This window comes from Jaculus jaculus, chromosome 17 (genome assembly GCF_020740685.1).
Source record: "Jaculus jaculus isolate mJacJac1 chromosome 17, mJacJac1.mat.Y.cur, whole genome shotgun sequence".
NCBI classification, from domain to species: domain Eukaryota; kingdom Metazoa; phylum Chordata; class Mammalia; order Rodentia; family Dipodidae; genus Jaculus; species Jaculus jaculus.
Window position 1 is genome coordinate 27133314 of NC_059118.1, and position 14688 is coordinate 27148001.

General features: G+C 40.1%; 1 protein-coding gene across 1 annotated transcript in view; it reads right to left on the reverse strand.

Moving 5' to 3' along the window:
• Window positions 1–2517: 2517 nt before the first annotated feature.
• The window catches only part of Stag1 (stromal antigen 1), a 476250-nt gene continuing 464079 nt past the window's right edge, over window positions 2518–14688 (reverse strand). The window contains exons 30-34 of the mRNA XM_004664349.2: window positions 7818–7992; window positions 6193–6303; window positions 5412–5526; window positions 4597–4677; window positions 2518–4509 (exon numbers count right to left, since the gene is read on the reverse strand). Coding sequence (XP_004664406.1) covers window positions 4486–4509; window positions 4597–4677; window positions 5412–5526; window positions 6193–6303; window positions 7818–7992 — 506 coding nt within the window. The 3' untranslated portion in view covers window positions 2518–4485. The remainder of the gene's footprint in view (window positions 4510–4596; window positions 4678–5411; window positions 5527–6192; window positions 6304–7817; window positions 7993–14688) is intronic.

A 14688-nucleotide genomic window follows, 5' to 3' on the forward strand; every position in this document is an offset into this window, starting at 1 on the left:
AAAAATTTCCCCCTCTTCTCTCCCTTTACAAAGCGTTAACCTCAGAGGTCTCATGTCAACTGGATGGATTTTTTTTTTTAATTTTACTGAGAGGAAAGAGGGACAGAGGCACAGAGAGAGGGAGAGGGAGAGAATGGGTGCTCCAGGGCCTTCAGCCATTGCAGACAGACTCCAGAAGCGTGCACTCCCTTGTGCACATGTGCGACATTGCACGCTTGTGTCACTGTGTATCTGGTTTACATGGGACCTGGAGATTTGAACATGTGTTCTTAGGCCTCACAGGCAATCACCTTAATGGCTAAGCCATCTCTCCAGCCCTGTGTCCCTTTTGTTTGTATGACTGGAGCTAGGACAGTACTCTGTTACGTGAGAGTGGAGAAAATGGACGCTCTTGCCTTGTTCCAGATTTTAGTGGAGAAGCTTTGAGTTTCCCTATTTGTCAGCTGTGGGTTTGTCATAAGCAGCCTGTATTATGTTGAGATATGTTCCTTCTATTTCTGGTTTCTTCATTGCTTTTCTGTTTGTTTGTTTTGAGGTAGGATCTCACTCTGTAGTTCCTGTCCTCAATTTCACAGCAGTCCTCCTACTTCTGCCTCCCAAGTGCTGGGATTAACAAGACCCTCCCTCAGCAAAACAAGAACAACAAGAAAGAAAGGTGTGTGGTGTGTGCCACTACAGTCAGCTCGCTTCAGGACTTTTAACATGAAGGGAATTGGACTTTTGTCAAATACCTTTTGTGCCTCTATTGACATGATCATGTGACTCTTGTCCTTGTGTCTGTCTATGTGGTATATTAGTTTTTCATTTGCATTGGTTGAACCATCTGTGCAACTGTGAAATGAATCCCCCTTGATTATGTTGAGTGATCTTTTTGATGTGTTGCCAGTATTTTGTTGAGAATCTATTTATGTTCATGAGAGAGATTGGTCTGTAATTTCCTTTTCTTTTTTCTTTTTTTTTGTTTTGAAGTAGTGTCTTGCTCTAGCCCAGGCTGACCTGGAATTCACTATGTAGTCCCAGGGTGGCCTCAAACACATGGCAATCCTCCTGCCTTTGTCTCCTGAATGCTGGGATTAAAGGCATGTGCCACTACACCCAGTTGATTTATTTATTTGGGAGCAACAGAGAGAGGGAGGGAAAGAGAGAGGGAGAAAGTGGGTGTACCAGGGCCTCCAGCCACTGCAGATGAACTCCAGATACATGTGCCACTACAAAATCCAGATGCATCTGGCTTTATGTGGGTACGAGGGAATTGAACCCGGGCTGTCAGACTTTGAAAGAAGCATCTTTAACCACTGAGCCATGTCTTCAGCCCTTGACATGCAAATTCTTTTCCTGTTGTTTAAGATGCAGTCTACTCAAAGATGGTTAACACAGCATAGAACTGAGACATCCCATATGACAGCTATGAATATTTTGTCTTACTACTTCCAGAAGATTTCTAGAGACTTGTGAGTTCACTTTTGTACTGAGAACTACTGATCCTCATGTTCTTACACTTCTGCCAGTCATCCCCTACCATTTGGAGTTGTGGTCACTTGATGGGAAATCCATTTGACATACTACAGTGGATGAGGTAGCCTCAGCTGTACTGTCTTGGGTTCCTATTGTTCTGTGGTAAAATATTTCCATTATATATCCTTGGAAACAGAAATGTTCTTCAAAAAGTGGTGCATGATGGGGGCACTCTCCTGAAGACATTCAGGAGGGCAGGGGTAGAACCTTGAGTATCACCTGAGAGGAAAAATGGACACAATGAAAACCTGTTTTCCACAAAGACACTCCTTTCTGTGAATAGGCACAGAATAGCAAATTATTCAGATTGTTAAGCCTGTTTATCCCAAGTGAAAGTCACTTGCAGGCAAAACCATGACCTCTTCATGCACCATTCCTTCCTTGGCTGTCCTGGTGACTTTCTCCCCAACATCCTTACCTAGGACTACTTCATGATCTCAAGCCAGAGAACACAAATGGGCGTAGGTTGTGGTGTGAAAACCTTTGTTTCTGCACCTGTGTGGAATCTGGGCACATTTCCATGGACCACTTCTAGGAGCTAAGGCAAGAGGTAGTGGCTGTTCCTCAAAGCCTCATCCAAAACTTTGGCTATGCATAGTCCTCTTGTAGGCATTCTTTCCAGGGAAATCCAAGGAGTGAAAGAAAAATCACAAGTGAGTCCTAACTTTAAAAAACCTTTTTATTTTATTGGCGGGGGGGCAGATAGAGAATGGGTGCACCAGGGCCTTCAGCTGCTGCAGACAAACTCCAGATACGCCACCTTGTGCAATCTGGCTTACGTGGGTCCTGGGGAATCGAACCTGGGTTCTTTGGCTTTGCAGGCAAGCACCTTAACTCTATGCCATCTCTCTAGCCCTTCCCCCTTTTGAAAATAAAATCTTTCTAATATGATAATTTTGCTATCATTTAACAAACTATCTTAAAGAACATGCACTCTAGAGCAGGAGAGAAACAGTGTTCTTAAAGCTTTACCTAGGAGCAATAGGATGACTACCACAAACCTGATTTTGAATAGTTTATTAAAGGAAAGGTGAAGCATCAGTTTCAAATTGTACAAAAGGAAAAAAACTTCATATTGCAAATGTACAATTTACAGAATTACTAGCAAAACCAATCAAGGAGACACTGAAAATACAAAAATCTGACTTCAAACCGAAGTGGAAACCCAGTGGAGTAAGTCTTAAACGGTTTTGTGGTTGTTGCATGTTTGTACTTTTTTGTCAGCATGTTTTCCACAGGAGACTGTCAAGCAAAGGACCAGTCTGTGCAAGTGCCAGGGTCCCCCGGCCTGAGCCACTGGCAAGTGGGGCCGGGGTGGCCAGTTCAGTCATTCCTGCCCCTTGACTTCCAGTGAAGCCTACATTTCTAGGAGGAAATGAGGCTCCACATCTCATAACTGGAGTCCAGGACTTGCTGGATTAGCAGGTAAAACATTTTTGGTGACCAAGTTTTTCTTTTTGTTTTTTAACTGTACAAATGTTGAGAAAAAAAATTTTGTCTCATGTCTGTGTACTAAAAGGATGAATAAAATCATCCATTTTGCTTTCCCACACAAAAGATAATCATTGGGTTCACAGAATTTTAAAAAATGCTTTTTATTTTTGGTAAAAAGGGAAAGCCTCATGATTCTTTTACAGCTACTTTAAAAACCAGCCCAGAAACAGCTGTGGATGGATTGGAAATTCAGAGGCTTACATTAAAAATCAGAAAGGAAGAAACTAAGTAAGTGGGTTTTTAAAAACAGTAGCAGCATGTCATAAAAGTAAGCAGATTATAACTAAACCACTGAAGACTGTCCTGAAGGTTCATAATTTCTTTCCCCCAAAGAAGTGTTCTTGCTATGCACACTTAACACTGAGATGGAGCTGTAACTCAAGGTAAGCATAGGAACTTCACCTCTAAGCACAGACGTCTATAATTGGTAAACTTAATTTACAAAATTAGCGCTCTAGGGGCATTAAGTGCATGAGACACAGACACAATTATGTTACACTTAAAGTCACTTTTGAGTGACAAAGGATTTCTTCATGATTATAAGAAAAAAAGTTTATGTGACTTGAATTTGGCAGGGCATGAAAAACAAGTGGTAAAAACAGCAGACTGATAACTTGAGAACCATTTTTGTTTTACTGAGAATACTTTATTTGCTGGTAGAAGTTGCTAAAAATGCACAGAACAAATACCAATAGAAAATGCACTGTAGTTGAATCTCCCTATTCTATATAAAATGAATGGTGTACAGCATCTGTTGGAAAAATGGCTGTATGGACATTTATTATTTTATGCCCACTTATAAATAAAAATAAACCTTTTTATTCAAGAGTATATAAAATCTGGGACTTAATATCCATATCCACATAGGGTGTGTGGTTTTTGGCAGAAATGCACGGTGTCAGAATTTCATCTTAGCTTGTCAATGTTCTGTTCTTTCAATATTTCTGTGTTCTACAAGGTCAACCAAATCCAGTGAGCTCCAAAAACACTCTTCGGTGATTAGGATGAGCTGCTTACTTATAGGTTTAATAAAAAATGGTTAGCTTTTAAAACATAAAAAGGCAAAATGTTAAAACGGTTTTTAAATTGTACAACAGGAAAATAAAGTTAAAAATATTTTTTTTTTTTACTCAACACTGAGTTTTCATAAAACAGGCGTATAACAGTGTTTATTTTGACTGCTGTTTTAAAAATTTAAAATTTCTTCCTCCCATCAGAAAAACACACACATCTGTACTGAGATAAGTCCAATATTAGGGCACAAATGATTTTCTGGGTCAGTCTTTCTAAGGTGACATTCACCGTGGTAATTTACATGCTCCTCTGTCACTGCAAAAGGAATGACCTTTAATCATTTGATTAAAAAACAAATCCAGATCACGTCAAAAGTGTTTTTTCCCCCATACAAGCTATCACAGTATATAGGCCTCTAGCTCTAAATAATAGAGTTCCAGATTTGTAAATTTTCTTCAGACTTCAGAACATAGGCATTCCAAATCCCTGGAAAAATGAAAAAGAAAATTATTTTCATGTTTCTGCAGAGCTCATAAATAAATAAATACAAAGAAGCAATGATCTAATATTTACTGAATCATCTTCTATGATAGCTGCAGAGTCAAAGAAGTCTGGCCTCAGCTCAGCTCTCTCGCGCCGATTCCTTGATGGGGGCTGAAAAGAGAAATCAATATTTTTTTTGTTCGACAAACTGTGATAATCTGGCTGGAGAGATGACTCATCAGTTAAGGTACTTGCCTACAAAACCTAGTGACCTGGGTTTGATTCCTAGTACCCATATAGAGCCAGACGCACAAAATGGTGCATGTATTTGGATTTTGTTTGCAGTGGCTAGAGGCCCTGGAGCACCCATACTCTGTCTCTCTCTGCTTACAAATAAGTATCACAGTTTTTAAAATATGTTAATCAACTAGTATTACTGATACTATCCTAAGTGCAAATGTTAAGGGTCAAATCTGAAAAAAGAATGAGAATCTGGCTTTTATGTGAAGTACAGATTTTTTTAAAAAGGTGTGTGACACCACACCTGGCATTTATTTGATTTACACGAGAGAGAGAATGGGCATACTAGGACCTTAGCCACTGCAAACATACCCCAGCTGCATGTGCCACCTTGTGCACCTGACTTACTTGGGTCCTGGGGAATTGAACCTGGGTCCTTCAGCTTTGCAGGCAAACACCTTTACTGCTAATCCATCTTCCTACCCTAACAAGAGAGGCCAACAATTCTTTTATTGCTGTTCCTCAGTGCTGAGCAGTCATGCCTGGCTTTTTACATGGGTGCTAGGGATTGAACTGAGGTCCTCATGTATGCCCTTACTCACCAAGTCATCTTTCCAGCCCCTCCACACACATTTTAACAGGAAAAAAGGTAGTAAATTCCTTACCAGATCAATAACCATGGTGTCTTCAAATTCCTCATTCATATCTTCTAACTGGCTTCGGGATGACATCATTACATCTTCGAAGATGGGCTCAGCATCTTCCTCCATTAGACCCCGACTAGTAAAGAAATGGTAGTCAGGGATGTGAGGACAATCTGGCTGGCTAGGCAGGTGTCCTTCCTCCCAAAGCTGTGTGCTCATTTGAAGAGGACAACCATCCCCGAATAGAGGAGGACTGGTCTTCGGTCCAGGGTGTATGAGAAGCTGTGCTCCCTTGCTAGAACCTCCAAACAAGCCCTCAAGAAAGGGTAGCCAGAGATGTTTACATTCATCCAATTTGGAATCTTAGCTTTAATTATCATACTTTCTAATTATGATCTATAGATTATATAAGTTATGATAACGAACTCTAAGACGACTAAGGATAATTCTTGTAGGGATCATTTCATTCAAGATTCCATGTTACCAGGAGGAATTGTAACAAAGAACATATATAGAATAAAATGTTTAGTTAGCTATGTATCAATTCCCCCTATTTCTGCTAAAAAGTATTCGCTCAATTTCATAAATAAGGATTCCAAGGCATAGGTGTTTCAGAACTTGGCTGAGGCTGTAATACAGCCACAGCTTAGAACTTAAATGTAGAGAGCTTTAAGAGCTTATGCCTCCACTGCTACCCTATGCAGCATAACACATCCAGAACTGTAATTTTAATTCCCAAGACTAAACAAAGATACTCAAGACAATCAGCATCACAGTTGCTACATTTTTGTTTAACACTTACACAGCGTGCCTCACTCCAGTTCTCACTTTCATGTAGTTCATTCCTGTTCTGTCCTTCCGGTTTAAGTCTTCTAACTTCGGCTGGCCTAACCAAGAGATCTGCATCTGAGGACTAAGAGAGGGTACTATTATTTGTTTTGTGGCAGCAGGTAATGTATTGAGTGAATCAGCCCCATGATAAGAAAACCACATTGGCTGGCTTAATTCCCATGTGAGGGAATTAGCTGGACTTATTCCAGTGCCTTTGTAAAAAATGTAGTAAATTATGCCCAAATAGCCTTATAATCTCCATGAGAAGCAGGCTGGGGCTAGTAATTAATCCTTAAACTACATGTACCAAATTTCTGCCAAATAAGAGCACATCTCAGATTTCTGTTGTAAGTTGCTATACCATTTCCAGTAGCTGGAGACTCAGCTCCCAAGGAACAGAAATGATGCTGGCCTGGCAGCTGAAAGTTGTGTAGAGCTGCAAAAGGAAAGCTTAGCAAAACTCTCAGGTCTTTGCCAAGGTAGTAATCTGCATTATTTTCTCAAGTGTCTCTGAGAAAAAACAGGCATGCCTAACATGCAAATGCTAGTCTCATTGAAATTAGCCCTTGGTGAGAGAGACACTCTACATTCAGAGGTTTGTGAGAAGAAAAATATTTGTTAAAGAATTAAGAACAGAGCCGGGCGTGGTGGCGCACGCCTTTAATCTCGGGAGGCAGAGGTAGGAGGATTGCCATGAGTTCAAGGTTACCTGAGATGACAGAGTTAATTCCAGGTCAGCCTGGACCAGAGTGAGACCCTACCTCGAAAAACCAAAAAAAAAAAAAAAAAAGAACAGAATATACTATCACTGGCAACATGGCAACATAAATAACTGGGCAAAGAGAGGAATTATTCCCATTATAGACAAAACAAAGAATGCAATGACATTTATCCAGTGTTCCTAAGCTTTTCCCAAAGTCCTCCTTAGTCCAGTACTCCAATTCACTTTAATAGATTCCTGTGATGTTGGTAGGTGGGGAAATTATCATTCTATCTTAAAAGATAAGAAAACTAAACTAGTTAAGTAGCATAATGTTGTTTATTACTAGATCCCTATGTTTCTGAATTTGAGCCCGGGGTGGAGCGCCCTTAATCCCCAGCACTCATGAAGCCAACATACACTCAAAGGATCCCATGTCTGAGGCTAGCCTGGGCTGTGTGACCATGCCTGGAAACTTAACGAAACAAAACAAATTCAACCAACCAAAGTCAATTAGAGTTGGGAAGGCCTCTCATCTTAGTATTTAGGAGGTTAAGGCAGGATAAGAAATTCAAGGTCATCCTTGGTTACATAGCAAATTTGAGGCCAGCCTTGGCTACTTGAAACTCAGTCTCAAACAAAAACCAGAAACATTTAGGGCTGAAAAACAAGATAAACAAAAACAAAGAAAAAACTTTTAGAGCTAGAGATGTAGACCAGTGACAGAGTGAGCTTTGAGGAAACGATATCCATAAGTGTTTGTAGACATTTTATATACCTTTGCATACATACTACCCCATTTGCTTTCATCTTCTCAAAGTGTGACCAGCAATGGGCCCTGATGAGTACAATCAAGCAGTGGTTTTATACTAAGAAAATAAACCTCTAATACTTACTTGTGTAAAAAGTCCGGTTCCGAACCATGTTCAGACTCGGGTTCTTGAATCTGTTCTCCCATGGGCCGGGTGTTCTCTCGCAGAACAGTGGATGTGAGCTGTGGGGTTGGCAGGGGGCCAGGAGTCTGAATCATGGTGTCAGTCCTGTTTAGCCACGTGTTATCCAGACTTTCATCTGCAAAAATTCCAGTTAATAGACATTTGAAATGTGTGGCTTTGCAGTCAGACCACCTAGTTTGAATCCCATTTTCAACATTCCCTCCAGTAATTTTGTATCAAGTTATTAACTTTTTCCAAAGCTTAGTTTTGGTGTGGTGTTGGTGAACATAGATGCCTTCCAGAGTTGTTTTCTCACATAGAAAATGGAGATGTCAGTACATAGCCTCATAGAACTGAATAGTTAAATAAGGTTCTCCGTAACCACTGAATATTAGCTAACATCACATTATTGTGTCTCCCATGAAACTCCATCTCTGAGGATTAGTTTATACTAGAAGTGGAAGGTTGGGACCAGCTAAGGCCTCTCTAACCTTCCTTTGCTCCAGGGCCTAGTTCTTGGGCCTATGGGGCCCCAGGGAGCAATACTTAAAGACTTGTCTGGTCTTTACAGAAAACTCAAGTCCTCTTACACAACTAGACACTGCTTACCACAGAAATAACCCTTTTTTGTCAGGTTATACAGGAAATGAGCTCACAGTTTATATGTCTGTAAGTTTCTCAGGGAAGCCTTCACTTATTCCAAGCAGCCTGTAATTACATTCTCATTTAACTTTTAGAGGAAATACAGTCATATTGTTTGCTCAGAAATGATGAGATTACTGTGCATTAAGGTGGTCTGTCAGGTGTATGTGTTTCCTGTTTTTTCCTTCTGAAGATGGTTTGTAAGAATTTGAGCAGACACACATGGAAGCACACATAATATACAAAACAAGAGCTTTGAGCAGATTGAAGCATGATATGCATACCTAAACCATCCTGATAAAATAATGCATAATGAATTAGTTATAGTTTGTACCTGTAAAAGCTCTATTTTAATAGGAGATTTCACAAGGAGGATCTGGAAGTATTTTAATCATAAAAATGAAGCCCATTGTTTATCCTCTAGTAAGTTTTAGAGAGGTGTCTGCTAAGGTTTTTCATTTGCCAAAAGTATTCCATCCATACCCCAGAGTTTCTCGGTGTTTTAAGGATCTTGTCAGACACACGTGTACATTCTGGATTGGCTGTTTTGTTCCTAAACATCTATATTGTACCTGGCCAAGTAAGGCCATTCTACTGAGCTGAAGCTCGATTCTAAATCCTTATTCAACAAAGACATGTCTAGTCATCGATTCATACTACTTTTTAAAAAATTATTTGTTTGAGAGAGGGAGAGAATGGGCATGCCAGGGCATCCAGCCACTGCAAATGAACTCCAGATGCATGTGTCACCTTGTGCATCTGGCTAATGTGGGTCCTGGGGAATCGAGCCTTGAACCAGGGTCCTTAGGCTTCACAGGCAAGTGCTTAACCGCTAAGCCATCTCTCCAGCCCTGTTCATAATACTATTCATTCAACATTTTAATTCTAAACTTTTATTTGCTTAACATTGTATGGTCAAAAGATGGTAGCATTTAGCCGGGCGTGGTGGCGCATGCCTTTAATCCCAGCACTTGGGAGGCAGAGGTAGGAGGATCGCCATGAGTTCGAGGTTACCCTGAGACTCCATAGTGAATTCCAGGTCAGCCTGGGCTAGAGTGAGACCCTACCTCAAAAAACCAAAAAAAAAAAAAAAAAAAAAAAGATGGTAGCATTTAAATTCTTGAAGTGGTTCAAAAAAATCTGTTAATTTTCATGTCATAGTCTCCAGAAAAATCTTCCCTAATTAGTTAAAATTGACTGCCCCTTGTACATTCCCAGAGCCTCCCATGTTAGGCTCAGAGTACTGATCACATTTAACTCAAATGCTTTCTTCTGTCTCCGTCTGCTCTGAGAGGGCTTTAATTAATTCCTAATCTGTAGCATTTATTCCAGTTTTTAGGTTTAGTGGAGACTTAGACCTTAGAGTTCATTCTTATTCTTCTTCTGTTTAAGAGTGAGTGAGAACGAGAGTGAGAGAATTGGCACACCAGGGCCTCAGCCACTGCAGCTGAACTACAGATGCTTGTGCCACCTAGTGGGCATGTGCAACGTTGTGCTTGCCTCACCTTTGTGCATCTAGCTTACATGGGATGTGGAGAGCTGAATATGGATCCTTAGGCTTTGCAGGCAAGTGCCATAACCACTAAACCATCTCTCCAGCCCTGAGGAAGAGCTCATTCTTGACTGTTCCTTCTAATCCTTTCACGATTCCTCAGTGAAAGTCTTGCTTGCAATTCTTCTTTCTCAAACAGATGGAACTCTGCTGTCTAAGGGCTCCAGGCACCCAGAACATTTTAATAATTTTGTAAATTTCAAATGTACACAAAGCCAAGTTTTCTTTTACAATTTAACACTTACAATACAAAAGTAGGCTATCTGATTCATATATACTTCTTAAAGTCTTAAAGGGGATAATAATGACTGTTCCATTAGTAAATAACATATGGTTACTTAAATTCTTTAACCCTTAGGTGGTTGTATGTTAAATCTGGCTAATAGTACTCAAAGTTGATTCATACAGTAAAATAGCAAGAATTTGGTAAATTATGGTTCATAAGAGTATCACATTTAAGACAAAACTGTGAGTGAAACAACCTCTGGTGAACAGATGTATGGGAAGCCATCGTAGGCCACTCAGCCATCTTGTCATTCTCAAGGAGCCATAAGATATTTAAGATTAGCACACAGCATTAATTATAAGGGCATGCACAGGTCCCAGTAAGGCATCTGGTGTTTGCTCTCACCCTGAGGTCAAGATGTCCTGATATTTGGTATCTGCTTCATACCTGGTGCTAGCTGCAAAAATTCTGCTTTTGTAATCTTGTTTGCTTGCTTGTTCTTGCTAAAGACAATTGTGTGTGGAAGGGCTGGCTAGGGTTTTTCAGATCATTGTAAAGGAATGTTTTGCCTTTAAAAACTCATTGCAAAAGTAGGATGGGGCTGCTCTCCCCCTTGCTGTGAGGGGACAGACAATGGCCGGCTTAATAAAGACTCTCCTTTTGAAATTTTTATTTGGGTGGTCTTCTGTTCATTTTTGGTCTGGGACTTGCTAGATGGGTAGGGGAAAAGGTCATAAACATGCAACACCCTAATCAAAGTTGCTATAGAAGATTTTTTTCCCAATGAAATGGACTACAGAAAAGTTCAATATCCTACAGTACAAAGGCAGAATTTTATATTTTCATTGTTTTGACAGAAAGTCTCAAAGCTAAAATTTAAAAAGAAATCTCAAAGTTTAAAAGACTGTTAAATTTTAACATTAGTAATGTTGGTTCCTTTATTCTTTTTGAAATACAGATGCTACATAATCCATGATGCTAAACTAGAAGTACTAGACAATTAAAACATTCTGGCCATAGCAGCTGGCATTTATTGAATGCTACCAATGAACCAAGCATTGTGCTCAGCAATCTGTATACACTGTGTTTTATTTGGAGAATTTCATTTAATAGTCACAGTAACCGATAGGTTAAGTACTCTGGTCATCTTTCATTTAGTCAGTTACCAAACCTTTGAGAGGGTTCAGTAACATGTCTCTCAGCTGACAAATCAGAAAGCCAGGTTTGAAATATGAAACTGTTCTACATTTGTGTTCTTCATTCAGAGTCAATACTTCTCTAATAATGAAAGACATGGGCTGGAGAGATGGCTTAGTGGTTAAGTGCTTGCCTGTGAAGCCTAAGGACCCCAGTTCAAGGCTCGATTTCCCAGAACCCACGTTAGCCAGATGCAGAGGGGGGCACATGCATCTGGAGTTTGTTCGCAGTGGTTGGAGGTCCTGGCATGCCCATTCTCTCTCTCTCTCTCTCTCTCTCTCTCTCTCTCTCTCTCTCTCTCTCTCTCTGCCTTTCTCTGTCTGTCACTCTCAAATAAATAAAAATGAACAAAAAAAAATTTAACAAAAAGAAAATGAACGACATGTTAGGGCTGGAGGGATGGCCTAGTGGTTAAGGTGTTTGTCTACAAAGCCAGAGGATCCCAGTTTGAGTCTCCAGGACCCACATAAGCCAGATGCACTAGGGGATGCACGTGAATTTGAATGTATTACAAAGACATCACATAGGGATCAACTTTATAGTTTGTTTTTCAAGGTAGGGTCTTACTCTAGCCCAGGCTGACCTGTTTCTCTCTCATATATATTTGTGTGTGTGTATATTTTTGGTTTTTTGAGGTACAGTTTTACTTTAGCCCAGGCTGACCTAGAATTCACTATGTAGTCTCACGATGGCCTCAAATTCATGGCAATCCTCCTAACTCTGCCTCCCGAGTACTGGGATTAAAGGCATGCACTAGGTCTGAGTTTCTTGTGCAGTCAGTGTGTAGGCTGGCACAGCAGTATGGAGTGAGTAGGAAGGACCTATATCTGGACTCCTCCCACCACCAGGGTCTGAGTTCCTTGCACATCAGTGTGTGGGTGGCCATAGCCCACTGGAGTGAGTAGACCACACCCCTATATCTGGGCTCCCCTCACCTCCCCAGTTAAGGTTGCCTGCAACGGCCTATGTCCTGGAGGGATCAGAATGAAGTAGGCCAGATCCCTGTTCCCTTACTCCTCCTAGTCCCCTGTGCCTGGTAGGTCCCACTGTGCCTTGCTTGGAGAGGCCTGGCTCCTGTGTGAGCTATGGAATCAGGCCTTTTGCTCTGGTATCTTGACTGGCCACTAGGTACCAACAGCTCTGTTCACTTGACTTAGAAGGTGAATGGGCCAAAGGATACAAACTTGCTTCCTCCTTAACAAAATAGTCTTCCTAAAATGGGTAGACAACAATGCAAAAAAACCAATGAAAGTCAGAAAACAGAGATTGGTCCTACTATGGAAGCTTCCGATGAAACCATACAGAAATCAACTCCCAAAATGAAAACACAACAACCAATGAGCCGCTGATTAAAAAAAAAAAAAAATCAGGCTGGAGGGATGGCTTAGCGGTTAAGGCATTTGCCTGCAAAGTCAAAGGAACCAGGTTTGATTCCCCGGAACCCACATTAGCCAGATGCACAAAGGGGCACACATGTCTAGAGTTTGTTTGCAGTGGCTGGAGGCTCTGATGCACCCATTCTTTCTCTCTTTCTCCCCTCTCTCTGTCAAATAAATAAATAAAATATTTTTTAGAAATCACTGAACTTGAAGCAAACTATTAAAGAACCAACAGTCGCATCAACGAAATTAAACAGAATTGTCTCCTAGAGCTGTTCAGCTTTGACAGTAGGCTTACTTATGGAAGAAAACATTAGGACCCTCCAAAGAGATGTGGATAAATTGAAAGGAAATCAAGAAATGGAAGACCTCAACAACCGGTTAATTAAGCTTAATGAAGACTTGATCAAATGTAAGAATGAACTATAAGGAGCATCAAGAAAATCAGAATTCAAATTGAAATCATACCTGGAAAAAGATGGATATTATACAAAACAACAGAAACAAAGATCAAATATAATTTATGAAAACCTTTCTAGAACCACTCACCAACAGAATTACTCATGTGGAAGACAGAACCTCTGACCTAGAAGATAAGACAGAAGAAATTGATCGGGAGGCCAAAAACTTTTCCAAGTTCAAAAAATCAAGTGAACAGAATACAAGGGAACTGTGGGATACTCTAAAACAACCAAACATCTGGATCATGGGTATACCTGAAGGAGAGTAAATCCAGACCAGAGGCATAGCAAACATACTCAACAAATTTATTGAAGAAAATTTTCCAAATCTTGCAAAAAGAAAGGTTCATCCTGATACAAGAAGCCCACAAAACACCAAACAGGAAGGACTAAAGAAGAAACTCTCCAAGACACATCATAGTTAAAACCCTTACCAATGAAAACAAAGAGAGTGTTAAAAGCAGCAAGAGAAAAGCAATTCACAACCCACAAAGGCAATCCCATTAGAATAACATCAGATTTCTCAGTGGAAACACTGAAAGCCAGAAGGGCCTGGAATGGAACATTTCAAAGTCTGAAAAACTATGGCTTTCAACACAAACTACTTTACCCAGCAAAAGTATCCCTCATAATAGATGGTGAAAGAAAAACTTTCCATGAAAAAAGTCAATTCTATAATTATATGAACACAAAGCAAAACCTACAGAGAATACTTGAGGGAATACTCCACTCACTCAATCAATCAATCTCAGGAGGCAACAAGAAGAAAAAAGATCATAATAACCAAAATAGACCAGGTTCAAAACAGTACATAACACAAGCACCCAACCACATAAAACACCTCATCATGGCAGGGATTAATTCAAACCTCACAGTAACAACTTTAAATATTAATGGACTTAACTCACCCATCAAAAGACACAAACTATCAGGATGGATCATCCAAGCAGAAAATCAACAGGAAAAATCATAGAACTCAACATCATAGATCAACTAGACCTAAAGGATATCTGCATAACTTTCCACCCCAACTCTATAGAACACACATTCTTCTCAGCAGCCCATGGAACCTTCTCCAAAATTGACCATATGTTAGGCCATAAAGCATGCCTTCATAAAGTCAGGAAATCTGAAGTAACTCCCTACATCATGTCAGATCATGATGCTTTGAAGCTAGAAATTAACAAGAGACACATCAAGAACTCTACCAACTCCTGGAGACTAAACAGCACCTTTTAAACAATGAATGGGTTGTGGAAGAAATCAAAAAAGAAATTGTAAAATTCCTGGAAGTGAATGACAATGAAAACACAACCTACCAAAACTTATGGAACTCAATGAAGGCATTCATAAAGGGAAAATTCATAGTCCTAGA